We start from the raw sequence: 27976 nt of genomic DNA, 5'->3' as shown, positions 1-27976 counted from the left end.
TCGGAGGCCGGCCCTCCAGTGCGCCCCCACGGCTCGCAGCGCTTACGGATACTGAGCGCTCAGGCCTCCAGCCCCGACCCGGGCCCCAGCAACCTCCGAGGCCGGCCCCCTTTCTGGAGGGAAGAGCCGCCTTGGGAGGAGGGACAGGGACCTGGGGGCGGCCACGGCAGGTGAGGGGTGGGAGAGGTCCTGGGAAGCGGGGGATGTGGGTGTATGATGTGTTTGTGGCCGCAGGTGAGAGTGGTTTGTAGTGAGCACGGCTGCCTCTGTCGGTGTGACTTTGTGAGTGTGGCCCTGAGTGGGTCGGTTCATGTGACCGTGCACGTGATTGCACGTCCCTGTGTGTGTCTAAGGGCGAGTCTGAGTTCATGGGGGTGATCGGTGAGCCTGTGACCCTGCCTTTGTGTGGTTGTCACCAGTGGGACTGGAAGAAGGTGATCTGTGTGTGGTTCGCCTGGGGTGGGGGGTCGGGTACTTGACCTGGACATACTCCTGTAATCCCATCTTGGGGCTACACTGCTGCAGCGCAGGAACGCATTTTTCCTATAAACTTTGAAGACTCTGAGCAGACTAGTAATTTTGGAGATTGCACCTCAGCCTGAAAGTGATAAATGCCTTTGTCATTGCTGAGCACGGGCCAGGTGTGAGGAAAGTGGCAGGGCTAAGCTGTCTCACTTTCCTCTTCTCCTTGTCCTCAGGAGTCCTAAGTTCTGCATTTATGTTGCTTCTTTGTCTCCACCTACAATGTTCCAGCTCGTCTTGGCACAGAGCTTCAAGAGACTGAGGGGTAATTGAATAGCTTTGTGCAAATTTCCAAAAGCTTTAATACTAAGACAGGGTACAAGATGAGATGTGACCGTCGAAATGTCAAGTAGTCAGATTTTCCTCCCATGAGGTTTAGAAGATAATAGAATACATTTCTGAAGATAAGGATAAATCTTCCCCCCAGGAAACCTAAAAAAAGAATAGCTCTGTATTGGTGTGGTGAGGTATGGGGACTTGCATTAAAAAGCCAATGGCATCATCCAGAGACCCTTAGGTTCTAGGATTCGCCTTTGCTTGTATCAGTAAGAATCATAGATTGTCCGTATGTAGATCATATGATTGAGGAAAAGGATCAGAAAACCTGTGACTAGTTAAACTGGTTAGATGACTTAAACATTTGTAAAGGCGATTTCATTGGCTGTGAATTGGCAGGGTCTGTTGAAATCTTGAGGGATAAGTGGACTGTAAAGTGGCTGGTTCTGGTGAAACCTTGATGGAGAAGTGCATATAATTCTTGGTGCACACTCAAAACTGGCAGTTTTATCCTGGAACAGCACAAGGGCCAGAGAGGACTGAGTGTTCCCAGAGAGACTCACTGAGAAGGGGGTTTCCCTAAGCAAGATTAAGGGAAAATTCCTGCCACCCATTTCCCAGCAGCATGAACAGGTGCTTTTGTTTTTGGGAAGAATTGTGGGAGATCAAATCAGCGTTGAGCTCCTGGTCCACATTCTTTCTTATTTAATACCGATCAGTTGGATCACAGTCTCAGTGAACCTTTTTTTTTTCCCCATATGCAGAATGTTCCCCTTGTGACTTGGAAAAGTATTCCCTTGTAGTGGATGAAAGAGAGCTAGGAGAACAAAATTCCTTTTCATACCACTCACAGCTGCTTTCTCTTCGCAGCAGTTTTTTTCCCCCACTTAAATGTCAGTTGGTCATATGCAACATTTGGTATCTATCTTACCTTTCATGTCCTTTCAAACTAGCACAAATGTTCAAGTCACTTGCTTCTATAAAAATTTAGTCACCGTTCAGTGGAATCTCTCCAACCAGTGAGATTAGTTATAAAATAAATGTTATAATATTGGGTGGTTGTGGCTAGTCCTGAAGACTGTGGTAAGGAACCTCTTTCTACTTACTCCTGAGGGAAGAAGTGAATGACAGTGAACGTGTGTGCCTGTGTACAATGTGTGTGTGTATATTTGTATGATAGTTTGGTTTGTATGTTGCACTGATTCTAAACTATGAATCATTTATTTTATCCCAAGTTTGGTGAATCTAGAAGCAAAATTTCTGACGTTAGTTAGCTAAGGTGTTTTGAGTAGGTGTTTTGTTCTGATCTGTTGAGTAGGGATTTTTTTCTAAGCATGTTTTTGATATTTCCTCCTGTAGAATGGTGATTGTTTACAGTAATGGTATACTAGAAAATGTCTTGATGAGGCAATAGTTAGATGACATAGGAATAGTTCAAGTCTGTCCAGGTAGAAAATTTTCCAGAATTAACTATATGTGCCAGTTGCTTTCAGTTAAAAGCAGTGACCAGCTTAGAGAAAGACTATAGTTCAAATGGCTTCAGTCTTTTAACATGTTAGTATTTGTTAAGAGAAAATGGATATGCAAAGAATGATTTTCTTTATTTTAGTATGAATAAGAACTACATCCATGCACATTGATTGTCTGTATAATACTGGCTGATGATTTTCTTCGTATTTTAGAACCACTGAAGATTTCAATAAACTTTTCTAAGAACCATCCCAGCCTTGAAAGAAAAGACCAATTATTACAGTGTCAAGGTTGTAAACCTAGTTTAATATTGGATGTCTACATTTACCATCTCCTTGGGGTTCAGTGTAGTAACCCCCAAGGCTAGAGGTAACAGTTGAGATTGCTGAGTGCCCTGTGTTTTGAGGGAGCAGATGTGGAGGGCCAAAGAGGAAGATTCATTGACTTAAGAACCCCTGGCACCTGACCAGCCCAGAAAAGCCCCTCTAGGTTCTTAGTTCACAGTCAGCCTAAGACTTAAGTCCTAGGGTCTCAAACTCATCCTAGCCCTGCTAGGAAAATCCAGATTTGTGCTGCAGTAGAGGACATGATGCAAAGGAGCATTTGAGCCCTTCCAAACCAATAGGTAGAATTTCTTCGTTTGGCAATAAGAATCTGCAACAAGGAACTATAATTTTCAAGTTCCTGTTGTGACACAACATAGATTTTTAAGCAAACAGGGGCAGCTTAGAGGATGCCCGGCCAATGTAACACTCATAGGTACCCAGGTTAAAAGGGATTCTAGGATTGACTAGTTCTGCCTGCTTAGGATGCAGTCATTCATTTAGTCGACAGATAATGCCTGCTGTGTACAAAGCACTATTCTGCACTTTAGAGAGAGAGGAGTGAAACAATCCTAGATGAGAAAACAAGTCCCCAAAGGGTCAGTAACTTTTCCCAGGTCATAGAACTATAAAAGCTGGAAATCACTAAGCTCACAATAGAAGACCACTTGTTTTTTAAAGGCACATGTTTTATTTTGTTGCCTTCAGGAATGTTCTGGTACCTTATCATGGATCTTTCAGAGTATATTATATCACTTTTACCACATCCATATGAACAGCAAGTTTTTCCTGTATTTTGCATTAAAATCTATGTGTGTTTCTGAAGCTGTCTTCTCCTAGAGTTAGATTTATGGCATTTTATGAATTTATGAGGAAGCAGGCTTACATGAACTCCTTTTTCTAGTGTTGCCTAGAATTCTGTCAGACAGGAACATCTTTATTAACATAGATTCTTAAGGTTTTGTTGAAAGACAGGTTATTCTACTGCATTTGGAGTCATGTAACTAGGACAGGCAGTCAGGTGTCAGAAAGACTGTCCTGTGTCTGGTCCTGGTTTTGCAATAGCCATGGGATCTTGGGTAAGTCATTAACATTTTCTAGACCAGATTCCTCTTTTGGAGGAACTAAGGGGGTTGGAATAATTCTCTCTCAGGGTACTTCTTGCTTGCTCCATGATTATAGGATTTCACCAATTGTTTTCTGTAGTTTTAGTCTATGCCGACAAGGTAAAATAGCCCATTTCCTCGGTTTTACCTTTTAAAGTATTGTTGGTAGAACCAGACCAGACTCTACATTTAGTTCTGATGTAAACATGAATTCTTGACGTGAAACATCACATGCTTTTATTTCAGGGTTAACCTCCATTTCAGCTAACCATGGGAGAGATTAAAGTCTCTCCTGATTATAACTGGTTTAGAAGTACAGTCCCCCTTAAAAAGGTATGTATGGTTTTACTACACCTCTTATTTGCAAAATCTTGTATTGTTTTTCATGTGTGATTTAGACATTATGTCTTAGTAGTGTTTGAGAGTAAAGGTTATTGCCAAATATCACGACTGGATTGCAGAACATAACGTTCAACCCCTTCCCTGTAAAGTACAATCAACTTTTGAGACTCATTCAAGAGTAAAAGCGAGAATAACTGTACTCATTATTTTACAGTTGCTTTTACATATTCAAGCAAGCAGGAATACGAGTACTTCTCTATATAGTTTGGTGGAAAGCGTAAGCAACAGCAACTGTACAGTTAAGTGCAGTTAAATTCTATTAGAAACCATTTTCCTGTTCGTCAAGATTGAAGATTGACATTGTAGATCCTCTGTTTGCCATAATCTGTACTCATTCTGCCACAGTCATCTTTTAGAAACGTTATTTGCCTGGGTTGTCCAAAAACCCTAAACACTTATGTTGAAGTCTGTTGACTGTGAGTCTCAGATTTAATCCCAAATGCTTGGGGATCACACTCATAAAAGTTGTGTCAGAAAAAAAAAAAAGTTGTGTCAGAATAAAATCTTTGCTGATCCCCTTGCAGAAGTATTAGAGTACTATGATCTGAAGATCATCTGTGTTTCTGTTAAAATTATTTTGTCAGGGTAGATAGCTGTGGAAGTAGCATGCAAGTTTGAATTAATAACAGAGTTACTCTTCCTATAGAAATTTGAGGTACACTTTCCATATACAGACAGAATACCTTCCACTGTTGTAGGAAGTCCCCAAATACCTTAATTATTTAAACAGTTTAACAAAGTGGGTAGTGGTGTGCTCATTTTACAGATGAGAAAACCAAGGTTCATGGAGGTTAACATGTTAAAGTCACATAGTCTAGTAGAGTTTGGGTTAAAAGCAAATCATCTGGCTTCAAAGCCAGAGCTACTTGGCAGCTTAGCAAAGGGAACCTGCCTTTATTCTTGTTACCTGCCTTGTTATTCTTGTTGCCTGCACTAGAAGAAGAATTGCCCCTGGAGTCCCTCTGCCTTGTCCCATCCCCTCAAGTTATTCACAGGGGCTCCTCTTGATGAACTCACTCAGCATGCTAATCACTAGACCCAAAGCAACACAAACTTATCAAAATATACTTGGAAGTAGTTGTAGGAAGTAGTTTCATTGATGTAGTGTTCTCCTTTGGTCAATTTGGTCCAAAAGTGATGAAAAGTTTGCTTGAAATTTCATAGTGCTAGATTTTAATTTCAGAAATCTGAATATCATATCTCATGTTTTATTACTAGAAGGTTGGAATCTACTGTATGCACTATCAAAGGTCACTAAGATTTTTTTACTACAATCACAGCAAAAAGAAACATGAAAAGCAAAAATGTGAGTGGCAGAATCCAAAGGGCAAAAACATAATCATGAGATATACTGTCACTTGTGGAAGTCCAGAAAGTATTGGATAGGGCCCTCTAGACTTTGCCTGCCGTGTTTGCCTGCTAAGTGACTCCAGTTAGCATGCTGCCACCCACATTGACACCATGGGCCCCACAGCTCTGCCAACTTGGAGCTCTCAGAAGATGCAACCTTGGGACTTCACTGGTGGTCCAGTGGTTAAGACTCCATGCTCCTAATGCAGGGGGGCGTGGATTTGATCCCTGGTAGGGAAAATAAGATCCAGCATGCCACATGGCATGGCCAAAGAAGAAAAAAAATAGAACCTTGAACCTTTTAATGTACAAGTAGGATAAGTATTGATTTGCATTGGCAAAAGTTCAAGCAGTTAATGTACTTTTCCAAATACCACCAAAAAGTCAGCCAAAGAGAACGAAAATTACCTATCATGCAGTGCATACTGTAGATAACACTTTTGACACTATTGAACACTCAGTATCTGCCAGACTGTGCTGAACACCTGATTTGTCTCAGCTCATGTAATGCTCATCTTTTTCACTTACTGGGTCAAAAGCCACTAAATGAGGAAGGTTTCTGATGACCTTCCTCCTTCTCATCCCCTTTTCCCAAAAAATCCAATTTTTCCCTGAGCCCGTTCCCCGCACCTGACTGAATGGTTTGAAATACTCTCCGGGGACAATGACACCTACACCCTTCTCGTCCCTCCTCTCTAGCAGAGCTCTCTGTCTCAGAGACTTGGGCTAGATCAGGCTCCTGAAGCATCTCACGAGTGGTCCCATCTCTACGTGGTTTCTCCCCAGAGCCTGGAGTCTTTTCTTTCTCTCGTCTCCCCTTTCACACACTAACCCTGCTGATCTCGGCCAGCCCTCTGGGCCAGTGCTGGAGAATGACTCTGCAAATTGTCCTCCTCCTACATGCATGCATGCACACACACAGCCAGAAATATGGGGAAGAATTAAGATGCCATGTGCAGAGTTTACTGTTTAATGGTAAACAAAATAAACTTCAAATAATCATGACTGGAGAGGAAAATTCCAAGCTGAGAGGAAAAGGAGCTCTTGGGAAAAATATAAAGCAGTTCCATGGACGATGTCAGTTCTGAAGAAGGAAAAGGAGACAAAGCTGTTTATTATATGTACTGGTCTGATGTGATTCCCCACGTTAGTGTGTAAACCACCAAGACAGTGGTATTAAAATTGTCAGCAAAATTACAGTGTCGAAATAACTATTAATATGTAAAATCAAATCCATGAGATTTTTCATTTTCTTCTTATAACTTTCCCCTCCAGATTATTGTGGATGATGACGATAGTAAGATCTGGTCGCTCTACGATGCAGGCCCCAGAAATATCAGGTGTCCGCTCATATTTCTCCCTCCCGTCAGCGGAACTGCGGATGTATTTTTCCGGCAGATTTTGGCTTTGACTGGATGGGGTTACCGGGTTATAGCTGTAAGTATTATTGATCTAGGATAACGATGCAGGTCCACACTTTCTGATTGTGTGTGTGTGTTTCTGTTTCCGAGTATAGTAATGGGTGTGTTTCTTATTGTAAAATGCTGTTTTTCATTTTTAAAATGTGAAAGGGAGTTTTTTGAAGGAAGGTGGTGCAGTTTGAAAACAAATGGAGGCGCAGAGGAGACAAACCTTTATTGAAGCTTTCTCTACCCTTAGCTTGAACGTGCATTTCCTGAATAAGTCTGACCAGTAGGAAGCATTGTTCTTGTTTATAGATAAGGAGGCTGCGGTCTGGACATTTTAGAGATGGCTGAGGGTCACACAGCTAGTAGGCAGCAGAGAGAGAACCCAGCTCAGTCTTCTGACCCCGTTTCCTCCCCCCTTTTATTCCATCACTGCTCGGGAGCAGCAAAGGGGACTGAAAGCTTGCTTTACTGTGAGTCTTTGACAGGTGAGGTAAGGTTCATTAATTAGCTCATATCCTTCACGTTTGGTTAAGAAGTTTTTTGTTTCTAATTGTTATCACTGAGTTTGGTCTAAATCTAGTTTTGCATTGATCGTTCTTTAATCTCCCTCTCTGGGAGGAGGGCATAGGTGGGAAGGCGCCGTTGCTCACCAAAGAGTGTTTGGCACGCCTTGACTAGGTCAGGACGGTGGACTTCGGTTTCCTAACTTCCCTGAAGCAGAGGCCCGGGCCTCGGAGCTAGCAGTTGTTTTCTGGGACCTAGAATGTTAACACGTGAATGGTACTCCCCATGGGACTGCTGCTGTTAGTATACATTTTATTTACTGCCTAGAGGAGAGACAGTGGAAACTGGAAATTCCACTGGGGCTGCCACCAACTGGGGTCACAGAAGATGAATGCAGTTCCTCTTCCTCCTGATAGCCCTGCTCTTTCTTGAAAAAACTAGTTACTTTCGGCCGCCTACTGACTTTCCCCCCAGGTCTTGTCTTCTGCAGCTAAATCTCTCCAGATTCTTTAACCATTCCTCATATGGTGTGTTGGAAGCCCTGCCACGTAATCCTCCCTTGTTCTGGGTTTCCAGTAATCCCTCTCTCTGGACAGCATTCCAGGAGAGGAGGGTGGTAGCCGCCCTCATCCTAGTCCTTTGCAGCTGAAGTGGTGACAATTTCTGTGTAGGTGATCGCTGTTGGTCAGCCAGGGAGAGGGAGACTGGGCAGCCCCCCAGCTGTCTGTCTCACTTTTGAGAGTTCTTCAAAGCAGACAGCATGGTTTTTGTTCTAAACTGACAGGGCACACAGCCTCGCCTTTTGCCTGGATATTTCTTCTTGCCCTCAAGCTTCCTGATGTGGGCATTCCCTATTTCTTAGCTAGATAAAGAATCAAGGAAAAAGACAGCAGTGTCTTCAAAATCACTTCGTCCTTGAGATTTGATCAAAATGCCAGGAGATTTCTGAAATTTTACTAGACATCTGCTAGTATCTAGCAGTTAAAATGGAGAAGGCAATGGCAACCCACTCCAGTACTCTTGCCTGGAAAATCCCATGGAGGGAGGAGCCTGGTAGGCTGCAGTCCATGGGGTCGCTGAGAGCCGGACATGACTGAGCGACTTCACTTTCACTTTTCGCCTTCATGCACTGGAGAAGGAAATGGCAACCCACTCCAGTGTTCTTGCCTGGAGAATCCCAGGGACGGTGGAGCCTGGTGGGCTCCGTCTGTGGGGTTGGACAGAGTCAGACATGACTGAAGTGACTTAGCAACAGCAGAAGCAGCAGTTAAAAATGCAGGGATCCTTTTTTCATTTACATTTTTATTGACATAATTATAGATTCACTTGCAGTTGTAAGAAATAATAGAGAGATACCCCTTATATACTTTGCCCCATTTCTCCCAATAGTAACATTTTATAAAACTGTAGTAGAATATCACAGCCAATATTGATGTTAATATAATCCACCAACCTTGTTCACATTTCCAGTTTTACTCATACTCAATTGCTTGTGTGTATATTAAGTTGTATACAATTTTATCACCTGTCTAGGACACAAATTTTTTTAACTTAAGTTTTTTATTTTATATTATAGTTGATTTACAGTGTTGTCTTAGTTTCAGGTGTATGGCAAAGTGATTCAGTTATACATATATCCGTTCTTTTTCAGAATCTTTTCCCATATAGGTTATTATGGAATATTGAGTAGAGTTTCCTGTGCTATAATACATCTATTTTATATGTAGCAACACTACTATATATGTGTATATGTTAACCCCAAACCTCTAATTTATCCTTCCCCCAGCCTTTCCCCTTTGGTAATAATGTTTGTTTTCAAAGTCTGTGAGTCTGTTTCTGCTTTGTAAATAAGTTCATTTATATCATTTTAAAAAATTCCACATATAAGTAATGTCGTATGATATTTATCTTTCTCTTCCTGACGTAATCACTTACTATGATAACCTCTAGGTTCATGATGCTGCCGATGGCATTATTTCTATCTTTTTTATGGCTAAGTAATATTTCATTGTATACATGTACCACATCTTCTTCATCCATCCCTCTGTTAATGGACGTTTAGGTTGCTTCCGTGTCTTGGCTATTATAAATAGTGTTGCATTGAACATTGGGGTGCATGTATCTTTTTGAATTATGATTTTCTCCAGATATATGTCTAGGAATGAGATTGCTGATTCAAATAATAGTTCTATTTTTAGTTTTTTAAGGAACCTCCATACTATTCTCCATAATGATTGGACCAATTTACATTCCCATCAACAATGTAGGAGGGTTCCCTTCTCTCCACACCCTCTCCAGCATTTATTGTTTGTAGACTTTGATTATTGCCATTCTGACTGATATGAGGTTATACCTCATGGTAGTTTTGATTTGCGTTTCTCTAATAATTAGCAGTGTTGAGCATCTTTTCATGCGCTTTTTGGCCATCTGTATGTCTTCTTTGGAGAACTGTCTATTTAGATCGTCTGTCCATTTTTTAATTTTTGTCTTTTGCTGTTGAGCTGCGTGAGCTGTTTTGTATATTTTGGAGATTAATCCCTTGTCAGTTGTTTCATTTGCAAATGTTTTCTCCCATTCTGTGGGTTGTCTTTTCTCATTTTGTTTATTGTTCCTTTGCTATGCAAAAGCTTTTAAGGTCCCATTTGTTTATTTTTGTTTTCATTACTGTAGGTGGTGGATCCAAAATGATATTGCTGTAATTTATATCAAAGAGTGTTCTGCCCATGTTTTCCTTGAAGAGTTTTATACTATCCAGTCTTCATGTAGGTCTTTAGTCTATTTTGAGTTTACTTTTGTGTATGATTAGAGGATGTTCTGACCTCATTGGAACATTCTAGTGAATGTTCTAATTTCATTCTTTTACATGTAGCTGTCCAGTCTTCTCAGCAGCATTTCCATTGTGCATTCTTGCCTCCTTTGTCATAGATTAATTGACCATAGGCATTTGGGTTTATTTCTGGGCTTCTTATCCTGTTCCACTGATGTATATGTCTGAATTTGTGCCAGTACTATACTGTTTTGATTACTGTAGCTTTGTAGCATAGTCTGGAGTCAGGGCGCCTGATTCTTCCAGTTCCATTTTTCTTTCTCAGAATTATGTTGGCTATTTGGGGTCTTTTGTGTTTCCATACAAATTTTTAAATTTTGTTCTAGTTCTATGAAATACGCCATTGGTAATTTAATTGGATTTCATTGAATCTGTAGATTGCCTTGGATAGGATAGTCATTTTGACAATATTGATTCTTCCAATCCAAGAACATAGTCTGTCTTTCCATTTGTTTGTGTCATCTTCAGCTTCTTTCAGCAGTATCTTATACTTTTCAGAGTACAGGTCTTTTGCCTGCTTAGGTAGGTTTATTCCTAGATATTTTATTCTTTTTGATGCGATGGTAAATGAGATTGTTTCCTTTTTTCTTTCTGATCTTTCATTATTAATATATAGAAATTCAGCATATTTCTGTATCTGCAGAAATAAAAAATTTACAGATTTTTGTATCCTGCAGCTTCACCAAATTTGTTGATGAGCTCTAGTAGTTTTATGGTAGCATCTTTAGGATTTTCTATGTCTAATAACATGTCATCTACAAACAGTGACAGTTTACTTCTTCTTTTCCAGTTTGGATTCCTTTTATTTCTTTTCCTTTTCTAATTACTGTGGCTAGGACTTCCAAAACTATATTAAATAAAAGTGGTGAGAGTGGACATCCTTGTCTTGTTCCTGATCCTAGAGGAAATGCCTGTAGCTTTTCACCATTGAGTATGATGTTAGCTGTGGGTTTGTCATATATGGCCTTTATTATGTTCAGGTAATTTCCCTCTATGCCAACTTTCTGGAGAGTTTTTATCATAAATGGGTACTGAGTTTTGTCAAGAGCTTTTTCTGTATCTGTTGAGATAATCATGTGATTTTTATTCTTCAATTTGTTAATATGATATATCACACTGACTGATTTGTGAATATAGAAAAATCCTTGAACCATTGAGATAAATCCCACCTGATCATGGTGTATGATCTTTTACTATATTGTTGGATTCAGTAGTATTTTGAGGATTTTTGCATCTATGTTTATCCATGATATTGGCCTGTAATTTTCTTATTTTGTGAAATCTTTGTCTGGTTTTGGTATCAGGGTGATGGGGGCCTCATAGAATGAGTTTGAGAGTGTTCCTTCCTCTGCAATTTTTTGGAATAGTTTAAAAAGATAGCTGTTAACTCTTCTCTAAATGCTTGATGGAATCACCTATGAAGCCATCTGATCCTGGACTATTGTTCGTTGGAAGTTTCTAAATCATAGTTTCAATCTCTTCTAATAGGTCTGTTCATGTTTTTTATTTTTTCATGGTGCAGTCTTGGAAGATTGTACCTTTCTAAGAATTTGTCCCCTTCTACATTGTTCATTTTATTGGCATATAGTTGCTTATAATAGTTTCTCATTATCCTTAGTATTTCTGTTGTGTCCATTTAATTCTCCTTTTTCATTTCTAATTTTATTGATTTGAGCCCTCTCTTTTTTCTTGAGTCTGGCTAGCTGCTGCTGCTGCTGCTAAGTCGCTTCAGTCGTGTCCGACTCTGTGCAGCCCCACAGACGGCAGCCCACCAGGAACCCCCGTACCTGGGATTCTCCAGGCAAGACACTGGAGTGGGTTGCCATTCCCTTCTCCAATGCATGAAAGTGAAAAGTGAAAGTGAAGTTGCTCAGTCCTGTCAGACTCTTTGAGACCCCATGGACTGTAGCCTACCAGGCTCCTCTGTCCATGGGATTTTCCAGGCATGAGTACTGGAGTGGGTTGCCATTTCCTTCTCCTAGTCTGGCTAGAGGTTTACCAATTTTGTTTATCTTTTCAAAGAAACAGCTTTTAATTTCATTGACCTTTTCTATTGTTTTCTGTCTCTATTTCATTTATTTCTTATCTGTATGACTTCCTTCTTTCTACTTACTTTAGATTTTGTTTTTCATTTTCTAGTTGCTTTGGATGTAAGGTTAGGTTGCTTGAGACTTTTCTTGTTTCCTGAGGTAAGATTGTATTGCTATGAACTTCCATCTCAGAACTGCTTTTGCTGTGTCCCATCAGTTTTGGGTTATTGTGTTTTTATTTTCATTTGTCTCTAGGTATTTTTTGTTTCCTCTTTGATTTCTTCAGTGATCCATTGGTTGTTTAGTAACATACTGTTTAGCTTCCACTTGTTTGTTTTGCTTTGTTTTACAGTTTTTTTCCTTGTGGTTGACTTAATCTCATAGCGTTGTGATCAGAGAAGATGCTTGATCCGATTTCAATTTTCTTAAATTTACCAAAGCTCACTTTGTAGCCCAGGATGTAATCTGTCCTGGAGGATGTTCCATGTGCACTTGAGAGGAATGTATATTCTACTTTAGGATGGAATGTTCTGTAAATATCAATTAAGTTCATTTGGTCTAATGTGTCATTTAAGGTTTGTGTTTCCTTACTGATTTTCTGCCTGGATGTTCTGTCCATTGATGTAAGTGGGGTGTTCAAGTCCCCCACTATTATCGTGTTCCTGTTGATTTCTCCTTTAAGCAATTGCCTGTATATTGAGGTGCTGCTACGTTGGGTGCATATTTATTTACAATTGTTATATCTTCTTCTCGGATTAATCCCTTGATCATTATGTAGTGTCCTCCTTTGTCTCTTTTAACAGTCTTTATTTTCAAGTCTATTTTTCAATCCCTGGATCTTGTTTTTAATTCATTCAGCTAGTCTGTTCTTTTGGTTGGAGTATTTAACCCATTTACATTTAAGATAATTATTGATATGTATGTTCTTATTGCTGTTTTTGTTAATTGTTTTGGATTTGGTTTTATAGGTCATTTTTCCCTCTTTCTCTTTTTTTCTCTTCTAACCACTCCAGTATTCTTGCCTGGAGAATTCCATAGACAGATTGTCTGGGGCTACAGTCCATGAGGTCACAAAGTCAGACATGACCAAGTGGCTAAGATACTTTCACTTGTGATTTGATGACTATCTTTAGTGTTTTGTTTGGATCAATTTTTCTTTTCTATGTGTATCTATTGTAGATTTTTGGTTTGCAGTTACCATGAGGTTTTGATATAGTGTGCTCTCTCTATATATATATATGTATACACACACACACACACACACGATTGTTCTAAGTGCTGGTCTCTTAATTTCAAATGCATTTCTAATGTCTTGCCTTTGTACTCCTCTTCTCATGATTGCTGGGTTTGACATCATATTTGTGGATGATTTCCTACCTTTTACTGTATGTTTGCCTTTACTAGTGAGCTTTCTCATTTGTAATTTTCTTGTGTCCAGTTGTGGCCTTTCTTTTTTGTCTAGAGAAGTTCTTTTAGCATTCATTGTAAAGCTGGTTTGGTGCTGAATTCTCTTAGCTTTTGCTTGTCCATAAAGTTTTTGATTTCTTCACTGAATCTGAATAAGAACCTTGCTGAGTAGAGTATTCTTGGTCGTAGGTTTTTGCCTTTCATCACTTTGAATATATTGTGCCACTCCCTTTGGGCCTTGAGTAACCATCATTACTCTGAATTCTTTTTCAGGTAGAGTGCCTATCTCCACTTCATTTGTTCTTCTTGGGTTTTATCTTGGAACATATTTCTTTGCCTATCATTTTGTCTAATTTTCTGTGTTTGTGGCCTCTGTTCCTCAGGCGCCTCTTTATGGTTTTTTCCTTGGGGATAGACTTTTTTTTGGTAGGCTTAAGCCTTTTTTGTTATGGTTGCTCAGCAATTAGTTGTGATTTTGGTGTTTTTGTGAGCGGAGGGTAAGCTCAAGTCCTTCTACTCCGCCATCTTGTCTCCAGCTTTTTTTCCCCCTTTGTGTTTATAGTCTCTCTTGCTAAGAGTGCCAGATGCAGAGGCCTTCCACCTGGCACTTTAGGCCAGAGTTCCTGGAGTGAAACCGCCACACTCAACACCTCAGCTCTGGGACACTCCTTAGGGCACAGACTTTTTTAAATTAAAGGATTCATAAAAATGTCATCTCCTTTCTTTTAGGCTATCATCTGACTCAAATTCTCAAATTTTTGCTAGGAAGAGTTTGTTCTCCATCCTGCCTCAGAAAAGTGGAATCGTATCCATGAATGGAATTTTAATAGTAAAACTAACAGTTTGCATCGTATCTGAAATTACCCCATAATTTACATGGTGTTTTCTATCCCAGTGATTTGTCATTAGCCAAATGAATCTAAGGGATTAAAACAGCAAGCCTTTAAGATGAGTCTTACATGTATTAAAGGGCACTCTTAGGTGACAAGCCTGAGTCCCCTAGAAAGGAGTTAGTGACTTATGTTTCTTTTTCTTCATTATTGTCAGTGTTAATGGGTTACCTAGGGTCAAGCACCAGAGAAGGCAATGGCACCCCACTCTAGTACTCTTGCCTGGAAAATCCCGTGGATGGAGGAGCCTGGTAGGCTGCGGTCCATGGGGTCACTAAGAGTCGGACACAACTGAGTGACTTCACTTTCACTTTTCACTTTCATGCATTGCAGAAGGAAATGGCAACCCACTCCAGTGTTTTTGCCTGGAGAATCCCAGGGATGGTGGAGCCTGGTGGGCTGCCATCTATGGGGTCACACAGAGTCGGACACGACTGAAGCGACTTAGCAGCAGCAGGGTCAAGCACCTGAAATGTTTGATCACAAACAAGAGTACTACAAGAAGTCAGATAGAATGACTGAGTCAATAAAGGAGAGGAACAATTTTATTGAATACTCCCTTAAAGAAATGCTACCAAAAAGAGAGGAAACTCTCTGTAGAAGGATTTCTAGTTCTGAGCCATAATTCAGAATGAAATTTGTTTAAAGGGAAAACAAAATTTTCTTACTTGAATAGTTTCTGCTCTGTTCACCCTTGAACCTCAGAGTTTCTTAGCTATTTGGAAAGGAAATTGATGTGAATTGAAATTGTTGTATATGTAGTATCACTAGAGTATGATTTTTATTTTTAGTTTTTTAATTGTTCTGTTAGATAAAATTGGAATTTTGAAGTCTAGGATAAGATGAGAGCTTACTTGCCCATGTTTTGAAAAAGGACCAGGGATTGAGCAAATGAGAAATACTGTTGTGAGAGCCCTAAATTTTTCAGATACACATGAGTTGTGTTTTACTGTTACAATTTTTAAAATAAAATTTAAAATTGTTGTATTCTAGTTGCAGTATCCAGTGTATTGGGACCATCTTGAATTCTGTGATGGATTCAGAAAACTTTTAGACCATTTACAACTGGATAAAGTGAGTACCTTGAAACTAGTTACTCACATGTGATTTTAATGCAACATTTACATCATTGTCTGGTGTTGTCTTTTTTTTAATAACAGCTCTTTTGAGCTAGAATTCACATACCATACAGTTTACCCTTTTAAAGTGTATAATTCACTGGTTTTTTAATATATTCAGAGATATGTGCAACCATCACAGCAGTCAGTTTTTGAACATTTTTTCCACCCCAAAAAGAAACCCCAGACTTAGCAGTCACCAGCCTTCTTCCTCCCTGGAGCCCTGTCTGTGGATTTGCCTGTTATGGATATTTTATATAAATATAAAGATGTAATTTGTGGTCTTTTGTGACTGGCTTTTTTCACTTCGCACAAGATTTTGAAGGTTCATCAATGTTGCAGATTCTATCAGTAATTCATTCCTTTTAATTGTTAACTAAAATCCCATTGTATGGATAAAACACATTTTATTTACCCATTCATCACTTGATTTGTTTCCATTGGTCTAGTTATTATGAGTGATGTTGCTATAAACATTCTTACACAAACTTTTGTGTATAGAGATGTTTTCAGTTCTCTTGAGTACATGTCTAGGAGTGGAAATACAGAATTACGAAATTAAAATTTCAGTTTTCTTAAACAGAAACTGCAAAGTAGTTTCATTTTCTAATATAATCTGTGAATAATATTTTTTTTAACTAATATAACATATGCACCATTGTATTTTTTCTTGACAGGGTACAGACATTGCATTTAAATACAGTATTTCCTACACTTCTAACTGCTGAAAATATTTCAGTCTAATGACTGATGATAACATTATATTCTGTGGTTGGTGATAATTAAAACAATGTTTTGGTACTTCATGATCAGTCATTGTTTTTAGGATCCTTGTGTTTGTTTCCAATTAGGTTCATCTCTTTGGGGCTTCTTTGGGAGGCTTTTTGGCCCAGAAGTTTGCTGAATACACTCACAAATCTCCCAGAGTCCATTCCCTCATCCTCTGCAATTCCTTCAGTGACACCTCTATCTTTAACCAAACATGGACTGCAAACAGGTAAGAATGGGAACATTCGACCAACAGTTTTGTTATTTTCAGTGGAATTGAAAATATTGATGTTTGGTTTTTTGAAGCATTAGGGAGGGAGGGGCCATATATATTTTTGTCTTCTGAAACCATCCTGGCTTTTAGCATTAGAAACAGTCACCCTTGCAAAGGAAAAGAATTGGAAGACTTCTAACTTCAGGGGTTCCCGTTACTCTAAATTATCATCTGGCTTGTTTAATATAGTTCGTATGCCTTTACAGTTTCCCTTCAGCGCGTGTCTCACTGATACTGTGTTCTGCTTGTTCCACTTAGTATTTTGTGTACAGAGTTCTGTGTAATGACTGTTACAGTTTTTTAAAGGCCTTCGGCTTCTCTCAGTTTTTCACCAGGTTCTACTGTAAATCTTTGTGTGTAAATTACTTTTGTTCCTCTCTTTCTGGGTTATTTCCTTGAGATAGGTTCCCCGAAATGGAGAGACTGTTTAGTTCGCCTGGCACTTTCACAACATTAGTCTGCTTTTTAGAAAGATGGAAAGGACAGAATGCTTTGCAAGGCAACCAGTGGGGTACCTGCTATCTCTGAGCCATCCCTTCATTGATTTTATCATTTGAATTAGTTTTATAGATGTCTAATGGTACCTTAAAGCTGACTTCACTATATTTCTTTCATTGCTAGCAAGGCTAGGCTTTACCCCCCAAAAGCAGCCTATTGACTTAACTTACCTGAGTGATCAGATTGGTTTTCATAAAATGTTCTAGGTAAACATTGTTTTCATGGTTTTCACAACTACTTACTGTTGCATTCTGATTTTTTAAAAAATGTTTCCTGATGTTTTCTCACTTGTTTACGCAGCATTTGTATATCAATTTCCTGTATTCATTAGACAGATAGTTCATGTCCAGATGATGCACAAAAAGTCATTCTTTTTTGATGATTTTTTCATGTTGTTTTGATTGTCAGAAGCCAAGACTTCCCCCACTTGGTGCTCTTGCATATCAGGAATTTTTTTATCAAATGTCTGAGTACTTACTATGTGCCACAGAGAGGCTTCAGGGGTGAACAGAGCCAAGAGGATGACCCCCCACCCGCCCACGCACACACAGAAAACACCCAGGCAGCATCCCCTTTAGAAGTTAAGAAGCTGTTGGGATGGGTTGGAGTAGAGAACTTAGATCACTGAAGGTGACTGAAAGTAGGCCAGCTGGTCCTTGTGAGGGGAGTTTACTGAGAATGTACATCAGAAGGTGGTCTGTACCTTTTATAAGTCATTTTCAGCATAGGTTTAAAAGAATTCATGTTTACCCTATATAAGGGCTCCCAATGTAATTAATGGAGTAAACTCTAACTAAAGATCACGTGTAGAAGTACATCAAGATTGAATTGCCTTGAATTAGCCCAAGAATCCACTAGTAGCAATAGTAGGTATAATAACTGTGATTTTACTGTTTCAAAATCTATCCTTTAATGTTAATCAAAAGGTGATATAAACCTTAAGGTTGATATGGTAAGTGTTCAGTTCTCCACAAGTAGCTTAGCCATTGAAAATAAGACCAACTAGAAAATAAAATCTTAAAATTATCAGAATGTCTATCTCAGTAAAGGCATTTTGAAATATTACTTATAATTATTCCAAGTCCTCAAAAGTTTGATCATATGAAACCATAACTCTTTGGGAACTTGAGAATGCATTTATAAAAACTAGATGCTTCAAAACTAGCTCTTTGAAGGAAGCAACTAGGTTTTTTAAATCTCTAAATCCCAAATGCCTAGCTAATACAGAGCTTCATATTGAATAAATACTTGCCACTCATGTAAGTTTAAATGATCAGGTTTTTTTTGTTTCTTTCTTACAGCTTTTGGTTGATGCCATCATTTATGCTTAAAAAAATAGTTCTTGGGAACTTTTCCTCTGGCCCAGTGGACCCTATGATGGCTGATGCCATCGATTTCATGGTAGACAGGGTAAGGATCATGACCTTGGGGAAGGGGACACCTTGTCCTGGGAATTTTCATGTCTCCTTGGTTCCTGAGAAATCCCTGTCTCGCTCAGTGTGTGTCAGAGGTGTTTGTTAACCATTTTTCCATATTAACTTTAATACATCCAGGTGGATATTATAGCTGCTGAGTAATTTATCAAAATCATTTGGGGAAATTTAAAAAATACAGATTCTAAGGCTTCACATGAGACCTTGAGCTGGAATGCCTGGCCGAGAGCTCTGGGAATCTGTTTTTACCTCACTCCTACACTTCTACCTTCCCAGGCCAGTGTGATGGAGCGGGTTTGTAGATGTGCATGTAGGAACTACTGGATAGATGATTTCTTCTGAGGCCTCTTCCAGCTCTAAGATTGCTGAAATGTTTCTCTGTCTTCACTGAGCTTCTGGAATGGGCTTGCTGCCCACAGGTGCCTAGTTGAAGAGGCAGCTTGGGTTGAGGGCTGTGGAAGACCAGGTGCCCGGAACAGAAAAATATTACCACTTCCAGGGCCCAGTTATGGTCTCAAATACATTGTGTCTCCCCAGTGGTTAACTTACTGGCCTCACCACACATAATGCCACCTTTATAAATAGGATATTATCTGTGGATCTAATGTAAATGTGAAAAACAAAATTTTGAAAAAACTTTACCTATGTTTTTTCCTGCAGCTGGAAAGTTTGGGTCAGAGTGAACTGGCTTCAAGACTTACCCTGAATTGTCAAAATTCTTATGTGGAACCTCATAAAATTCGGGACATCCCTGTAACCATTATGGACGTAAGTTTTCTTTCAGTAAAACAGATGCTTTACCTTTTTTATATGTATATGTCAAGATCCACCTTACAAATCATTGTACGATTTTTCAGTGTTGCTTCAAACACTGCCTTGAATTTGTTTTTACCACCTGCCTCCCACACAGCTTTTTCAATTTCAAAAAAAATCTTTTATTGCTTATCCTGTATTTTTCCTGGAAGGAATAACACCATTGAAATAAAAATGAATTTAAATAAACATGGTAATCCTTACCCATTCTGATTTGCTTTGCTATTCTTTTTAAGCTGTTACTAATCTGGGCAGCAACATGAAGGTGCCAGAATTCCATAAAGTCTAGTTAACACAAAAGCTTGCTTCTTACATGTTTTTTAATTGTAGTAAAATATACATAACAGAATTCACCTTTTAAACTATTTTTAAGTGTACAGTTCAGTAGCATTAAGTATATTTAGAGTGTGGTCCAACTGCCACTGTTATCCATCTCCAGAACTTTCCATCATCCCAAACTGAAACTCTGTACCCATTAAATAATAACTCTTCATTCACCGTTCCCCCTAGAGACCCTAGTAACCTTTGTCCTACTTTTTGTCTCTATGAATTTACCTGTTCTAGGTGCCTCGTGTAAGTGGAATCATATAAATATCCTTTTGTGTCTGGCTTGTTTCACTTAGCATATCTCCAAGCTTATCCATGTTAAAGCATATGTTAAAAATATCCAATTATCCTCCAATTAAAAATAAATTTAAAATTTAAAAAAATCGTTCCCTTTTCCAGTTGGATAATATTGCATTGTATGTATATACCACAGTTTGTTTATCCTTTCATCTGTTGATAGACATTTGAGTTGTTTCCACCTTTTGGCTATTGTGAATAAAGCTGCTGTAAATATTGGTGTGCAAATACACATTCAGGGTCCTATTTTCAGTTCTTTTGGGTGGTGCATACCTAGAAGTGGACTTGCTGAATCATTTGATAATTCTGTTTAACTCCTAGAGGAACTGCCTTATCATCTTCCACAGGGGCCATACCATTTTACATTCCCATTAGCAGTGCATTAGATCTGCAATTTCTCCATATCCTCACCAATATCCTTGTTATTTTCTGTTTTGTTTTTTTTTAATAGTGAGCCACCCTAATGGATGTGAAGGGGTATCTCACTGTGGCTTTGACTTTTTATTTTAATCATATAGCTGTTCTGTCTCACAATAGATTTACTCCTAAATGCAAGTAATATGGTATTTAAATTAAGAACTGATTTTTATCAGGAAATTATTATGAACATGTACAATAACTTACCATTTTCTACTATAATTGCTACATTCCAACATTTACCATGACACAGAGTAAGCTTGTCAATACTCTCAAAGAAATATATGGTCTTCACAGTACATTTGCTCTGCCTGCACTTTCAAAGTTATGTTCATCACTTAAGTTCATGGTCACTTTAAAATGTCTACAAGTTTTAGCAAGGTGGAGATGCACCTATCTTTATTTTCATGTTTTTTTTGTTTCTATTATTTGAATAATTTTTGCACGAGTTTGAACATAAATTTGTATGAGTATTATAAGATTCTTGAATCACATATGCAAACTTCCAACGGTGGCTCCCCCAGGAAAGGGTCTGGACTTTTTATCTAATATTCTTAATTTTTTAGATAATTATTTTCACGGAGCATATCATACATATAACTGTTTTTAAATTAATACTAAGTTCTTTTGGGGTTTCATGATCTTTTTGAAATTGGTATTTTCAATGATTGTTTGCTATTAATGTTCTGTTAGTTTAATTAACTATCTTTGAGAACAAATGAAATTCATGGTAGAATTTTTTTCCCCTAAACAATGCAAAAGACATTTGGCAGTAAAATCTATATCTTTTACTTTGGAGTTAGAGTCACTAGGGATGAGCAGAAGAGGGGGGCCCAGGCTGCAGAAAGGTTCAGCCACGTGTCCTGAAAGGAGTGCTTGGGGGGAGTGCTTGGGGGGACACTTTGCTTCAGGTGAAAAGGACACATTGAAATAACAGTTTTGTCCTCATGTTCTTTTAAAGGTGTTTGACCAGAGTGCACTTTCAACTGAAGCTAAAGAAGAAATGTACAAACTGTATCCTAATGCCCGGAGGGCTCACCTTAAAACAGGAGGCAATTTCCCATACCTGTGCAGAAGTGCAGAGGTGAATCTCTATGTACAGGTAGGCCCTAGGTTGGAACCCAGAGCACTTGGAATGCAGAGTCTATGGTTTGAAACATAAAGCTTTTTGGTGGTGGTGGAGAGAGAGAACTACAGAATTCTCTGTAGGAATGAAACACTTAACTTGATAAAGGTGGTCTCCATGAATAAGTTATAGAATTCAAGCATGGTAGAGACACCTGGGTGACTATCTGCCCACTCTGCCTTTTCTATGAACTACAGGCCTGAACTCACACATTGAAGTAGCCATTTGGTACCATGGAACCTTGGCTCCCAGATTGAAGGAATTCAGTCAGAGCAGGACACCAGACTTTTTAAGTCATTTTATGGAGTCAATCTGAGTCTCATGAAGTGACTTCTTGGTCTAATTTTAATGCATTAAAACACACACACAGTCTAACACACACCACCTCTTCAAATACCTACCTAAACTGATATTAGAATAGTGGTGAGAAATGGCTGCTTTGCAATTTGGCAAATAGTATCAAGAGCCTTAAAAAACCAGTCATGTTCTTTGATCCTGTCATCCACATGTGGCTACAGATCCTAAGGAGAGGATTGTAAATACAAAACAACCTGATTCCCAGAGACAGTCATTATGATATTAGAACAGTGGAGGATGGGAAGGACCTGATTCACAGCAGCAGAGGAGAAGGGTAAACGCCTGCTCGAGAAGCAGCATGCCGCAATTTAAAATGTTAGTAAGAATATGTAGCTGCCCAGAAAGACTGGTTACATAATGATTTTTGACATTTTTGTTTTCTAATTTTCCTCTAGTTAGTATATATTACTCTAATTTTTTAGTGTGTATATATTTATTTTTATTGAGGTATAATTGGTTTTTTGGCTTCCCTGGTGGCTCAGATGGTAAAGCATCTGCCTGCAGTGCAGGAGACCCACGTTCGATCCCTGGGTCGGGACAATTCCCTGGAAAAGGGAATAGTAACGCACTCCAGTATTATTCCGTGGAGAATTACATGGACAGAAGAGCCTGGCAGGCTATCGTCCACAGAGTTGCAAAGAGTCAAACACAACTGAGTGACCTAACACATACATAGTTGGTTTATAATGTTATTTTCACATGTTCTATGTAGTGACTCAACATTTTTAGATTACAGATTATATTCCATTTAAAGTTATTGTAAGATAATCACTATATACCCTGTGATGTACAGTATCTCCTTGTGGCTTATTTTATACATGGTAGTTTTTACCTTTTGACCTGTACCCCAATCTTGCCCCTTCCCTGAGTACTCTGTAATTTTAGAAGTAGAAATTATTAATATACGACAGTGATGTTTAAAATAATCATGCTGCATTTCTGCAGATACATTTGCTTCAATTCCACGGAACCAAATACGCAGCTATTGACCCGTCGATGGTCAGTGCCGAGGAACTCGAGGTGCAGAAAGGCAGCCTTGGCATCAGTCAGGAGGAGCAGTAGCTGTTAGTGACGAATGGTCCAGCGTGTTTGTACAATCAGCGACATCAGTGCCCGCCAGTCGGCCTCTGTTCGGTTGGTCAGGTTCACCGGTTATCACTGTGTTTGGAACTAGGACTGATGGTCATCTTCGTGACAGGCGGCAGCTCTTCTAAGCCAGTGTAACTATTTCCCCTTCAGTTTTTTTAGCTTTTGAACTTAAGTACTTTTGGAGACTCCCATTTTAAGAACTGTGAAAATTTTGCTACCAAAAGTATTTACCCACTGTGTTCTTATTTGTTAATTTCTTGGTTTGGGGGTTTTGTAGATTTTTTTCCTTTTCTTTCTGTCTTCCTTTCTTCCTGTTATTTGCTGTAAATGCCGCACAGCCACGTTCTGTATCAGCACATTTGTTTTTTTATGCTTTCTTGGTTATAACAGTGCCAAGGCCGTCACCCACTGTTTGCTCTCCTGCCAATCAACTACTTCTAATTTCCAGTTGAGCCAGTTGTTTTTAGTTTTGGCTGTTGTCTTTCTACCCATTATAGTCTTTGGAATAAAATTTCAATTTCAGTGAGTTGAATTTTATGATTTTATGATTTTTATGGCTTTTATGATTATCGCAGCTGCCAAAAGGGCTGCCTACACATAGGACTCTGAGAAACAGACTGTGGTGTTTGCCAAACCTGTGTAACTTTTGGTAAGTGACTTAATCTCTCTAAAGCACACTTTGCTCATTGTTAGATTACAAAAACAGTCATTTACTGAGCTGCTGCTCTGGCAAGGTACTTTTCACACCTGCTTTTTGCCCCCTCAGTGGAAAATTTTAAACACACATAGAGAAAATAGTATAATGAACTACATCTCCATCAGCTTCAAAAATTATCAACTCATGGATGGTGTTGCATCATCTCTTACCCCACCCTCACTTTTTCAACACATACTTGTATCACTGGATTATTTTAAGGCAATTTCTGATATCTTATTTCATCTGTAAAAATTTTTCTGTGTACCTCCAAGAGATAAAATAATGCTGTTGTCACACTTTAAAAAGTTCAGCAATAATTCTTTCATACTAATATCCAGTCAGTGTTCCTATTTGTGATTCCCTCATAAATATCTTTTAACAGTTGACTTGTTCTACTTAGCTTCCAAAGTTCACGCTTTGGAAGGACCAGAACCGACCAAAAAGATCCTCCACGACAAAAGATATTAAGAAGAAATCACAACCAGATGGGTAGGAGGGGCACAGTTGCAATATAGCCAAGTCCCATACCCCCAGGTTGGGGACCCACATACAGGAGAATTATCATTGCAGAGGTTCTCCCAAAGAGGGTTCCAAGCCCCAGGTCAGGCTCCCCAGCCCAAAGGTCCTGCACTGGCAAGATGAGCCCCCAGAGCATTTGGCTTTGAAAAGCCAGCAGGGCTTATTTCAGGAGTGCCAGAGGGCTGGGGGAAATAGACACTCCACTCTCAAAGGGTGCACACAAAACCTCACATGTTCTGGGTTGCAGGGCAGGAGCAGTAATTTGATAGGATCCTGGGTCAGACCTACTTGCCTCTTAAAGGTTCCTGGAGAGTCAGGAGGCAACTGCAGCTCACACTAAGGGCATAGACACTGCTGGCAGCCAATCTTGGGAGCTCGTTCTACCACGTGGGCACTGGTGCTGGCAAGTGCCATCGTGGAGTCCTCCCTCTAGCCTGGCCCTGGTTCAACGGCCTGCATGCCCCACTGCTGGGATGCCCTAAGCCAAGAGTTGAAAAATATAGTAGAGGAAATCAACAGTAGAGTTAATGCTACAGAGGAATGGATCAATGAGCTGGAAGATGAAGAAGTGGAAATCACTGAAGCTGAACAGAAAAATAATGAAGACGAAGAGACCTCTGTGGCAACATCAGGTGCACTAATTATAGAGGTCCAAGAAGGAGAAAAGAGAGCTGAGAACATACTGGAAGGCATAAAAGCTGGAAACTTCCCCAACCTAGGAAATGAAACAACCAACCAATCTAGGAAGTGCAGAGTCCCTAAAGGATTAACCCAAAGGGAAACACACCAAGACACATTGTAGTCAAAATGGCAGAAACTAAAGAGAATATTAACCCCTGACTGACTGGAGGATTTTTGCAGAAACTAATACCTGGGGCTGTAATATGTCTCTGGTTAATAATGTGTTAAAAGCAGCAAGTGAAAAAAAAACAGTGACATAAAAGAAGTCCTATAACGCTATCAGCTAACTTTTCAGCAGAAACTCCACAGGCCAGAAGAGAGTGGCATAATATACTTAAAAGGTATGAAAAGGGAAAACCTACCACAACCAAGAATACTCTACCCAGCTATGCTGTCATTTAGATTTGATGGAGAGATAAAAGCCTTACAGGAAACAAAAGCAAAAAGAGTTCATATCACCAAACCACCTTTACAAGAAATGTTAAAGGAACTTCTCTAAGCAATAGAGAAAAGACCACAACAAGAAACACAAAAACTATGAAAGGAAAAATCTCACCAGTAAAGGCAAACAGTAGAAGTAGGAACTCATCCTCACAGAAAGCTAGTAGGAAGAAGGTTAAAACACAAAAGTAGTAAAATCATCTACTTCCACAATAAGCTGTAAAGGGATACACAGAAAAATTAGATGTAAAACATAATATCAAAATAAATGTGAAGAGAGGAGAGTACAAATACAGAGTTGTTGAAAGGCACTGGAAATTAAGAGATCAGCAACTTAAAACAGGGCTTTCCTGGTGGCTCAGATTATAAAGAATCTGATCCCCTGGAGAAGGGAATGGCTACCCACTCCAGTATTCTTGCCTGGAGAATTCCATGGACAGAGAAGCCTGGTGAGCTACAGTCCCTGGGGTTGCAAAGAGTCAGGCACATCTGAGTGACTAACACTATCACCTTGTAACAATCATATATATGTACATGTGTGTGTATATACACACATACATACATATATATTAATATATAATATTTATATATATATAAAAAAACAATTGCTATATAAAACCCTCATGGTAATCACATACAAAATCTATAATAGGGCTTCCCTGATGGCTCAGTGGTAAAGAATCCACCTGCCAATGCAGGAGACACAGGTTCGATCCCTGATCTGGAAAGATCCCACATGCCATGGAGCAACTAAGTTGGTGTGCCACAGCTATTGACCCTGTGCTCTGGAGCCCAGGAGCTGCAACTAATGAGCCCACATGCTGCACGTACTGAAGCCTGCGTGCCCTAGAGCCAGTGCGCTGCAACAAGAGAAGGCACTGAAGTGAGAAGCCTGCACGCCCTAACTAGAGAGTAGCCCCTGCTCACTGCAGCTCGAGAAAAGCCCAAGCAGCAACCAAGACCTAGCGCAGCCAAAAATACATATTTTTTAAAATATCTATAATAGATACACAAGGAAAAGGAATTCAGAACATAGCACTAGTCATCAAATCACAAGAGGACAAAAGAAAGGAACAAGAAAGAACTATAAAAACAACCCAACACAGTTACCAAAATGGCAATAAGAACATGTGTATCAGTAATTAAATGTAAGTGAATCCAATCAAAAGGCAGAGTAGTTGAATGGATTAAAAGAAAAAAAAAGACCCATATATATGCTGCCTACAAGAGACTTACTTCAGACCTAACGACACACACAAACTGAAAGTGAGGGGATGGAAAAAGCTATTCCTGCAAGTGAAAATCAAAAGGAAGCCAAGGTAGCAATAGTCATATCAGGCAAAATAGACTTTAAAATAAAGACTGTAACAAGAAATAAAGAAGGACATTACATAATGATCAAGGAATCAATTCAAGAAAAAGATATAACAATGCACCCAATATAGGAGCTCCTAAATACATAAAGCAAATATAAATGGACATAAAGGGAGAAATTGATAGTAACAATAATAATAGGAGACCTTACCACACTTACATCAATGGATAGAATATTTAGAGAATCAATAAGGAAACATTGGTTGATATGTTAGGCAAAATGAACTTAGTAGATATATGTACAGACTATTCCATACAAAAACAGGAGAATACACATTCTTTTCAAGCGTAAATGGAACATTCTTGAGGATAGATCACGCGCTAGACCAGAAAACAATCCTTGGTAAACCTAAGGAAACTGAAATCATATCAAGCATCTTCTCTGACTACAATGCCATGACACTAGAAATCAAGGCAAGGGAAAAAAAAACTTGCCAAAAAAAAAAAAGAAAATGTGTAGGCACACACAAATGTGGAGGCTAAACAAAATGCTGCTAACCAATCAACAGATCACAGAATAAATTGAAGAGGAAATAAAAATACCTAGAGACAAATGAAAGCACAACTATCCAAAAATCTGTGGGATGGAGCAAAAGCAACTCTTAAGAGGGAAATTGACAGCAATACAGACTTACCTCAGGAAATTAGGAAAATCTCATCCTGACTTTACACCTAAAGGAACAACAAACAAAACCCATAGTCAATAGAAGGAAAGGAATTGTAAAGATTAGAGCAGAAATAAATGAAATAGAGACCAAAAAAATCAATAAAATGAAGACCTGGTTCTTTGAAAGGGATAATATTGAGAAACCTTTGTGTGTGTGTATGTGCTCAGTTGTGTCCAACTCTTTGCAACCCTATGGACTGTAGCCCACCAGGCTCCTTTGTTCATGGAGTTTTCCAGGCAAGAATACCGCAGTGGGTTGCCATTTTTCTACTACTGAGGATCTTCCCAACCCAGGAATCCAACTCAATTTCTTGTGTCTCTTGCATTGGCAGGTAGATTCTTTACCACTGTGCCACCTGGGAAGCCCTGATAACCTTTTACCCAAACTAACCAAGAAAAAAAGAGACAAGACCCACAGCAATAAAATCAGAAATGAAAAAGGAGAAGTTGCAACAGACACCAGACATACAAAGGATCATAGGGAGTTCTACAAATAACTGAATGCTAATAAAATGAACAACCTAGAAAAAATGGACAAATTTCTAGAAATATACAACATCCCAA

The 27976-nt window shown here is 39.1% G+C and overlaps 1 protein-coding gene across 1 annotated transcript; it reads left to right on the top strand.

The window, feature by feature from the left end:
- The first annotated feature begins 32 nt into the window (after positions 1–32).
- On the top strand, positions 33–23565 carry SPG21 (SPG21 abhydrolase domain containing, maspardin). The gene is made up of 9 exons (XM_043470785.1): positions 33–170; positions 3944–4030; positions 6725–6886; positions 15510–15590; positions 16486–16631; positions 18476–18584; positions 19268–19375; positions 21423–21563; positions 22890–23565. Exons 2-9 carry the CDS (start codon positions 3968–3970, stop codon positions 23004–23006), a joined length of 927 nt encoding a protein of 308 aa, XP_043326720.1. The 5' UTR covers positions 33–170; positions 3944–3967; the 3' UTR covers positions 23007–23565.
- Positions 23566–27976: the final 4411 nt, after the last annotated feature.

This window comes from Cervus canadensis, chromosome 6 (assembly GCF_019320065.1).
Source record: "Cervus canadensis isolate Bull #8, Minnesota chromosome 6, ASM1932006v1, whole genome shotgun sequence".
Classification (NCBI taxonomy): Eukaryota; Metazoa; Chordata; class Mammalia; order Artiodactyla; family Cervidae; genus Cervus; species Cervus canadensis.
The sequence above is the reverse complement of the archived record's forward strand: the minus strand, read 5'-3'. Positions and strand labels throughout refer to the sequence as shown.

What these genes read in the sequence shown, in the direction of transcription:
- SPG21 (XM_043470785.1), top strand. Translation starts at nt 3,968, where the DNA reads ATGGGAGAGATTAAAGTCTCTCCTGATTATAACTGGTTTAGAAGTACA. An exon ending in GGGGTTACCGGGTTATAGCT is followed by an intron (nt 6,887 to 15,509) that starts GTAAGTATTATT and finishes GTTGTATTCTAG; the next exon opens with TTGCAGTATCCAGTGTATTG. An exon ending in CAAACATGGACTGCAAACAG is followed by an intron (nt 16,632 to 18,475) that starts GTAAGAATGGGA and finishes TCTTTCTTACAG; the next exon opens with CTTTTGGTTGATGCCATCAT.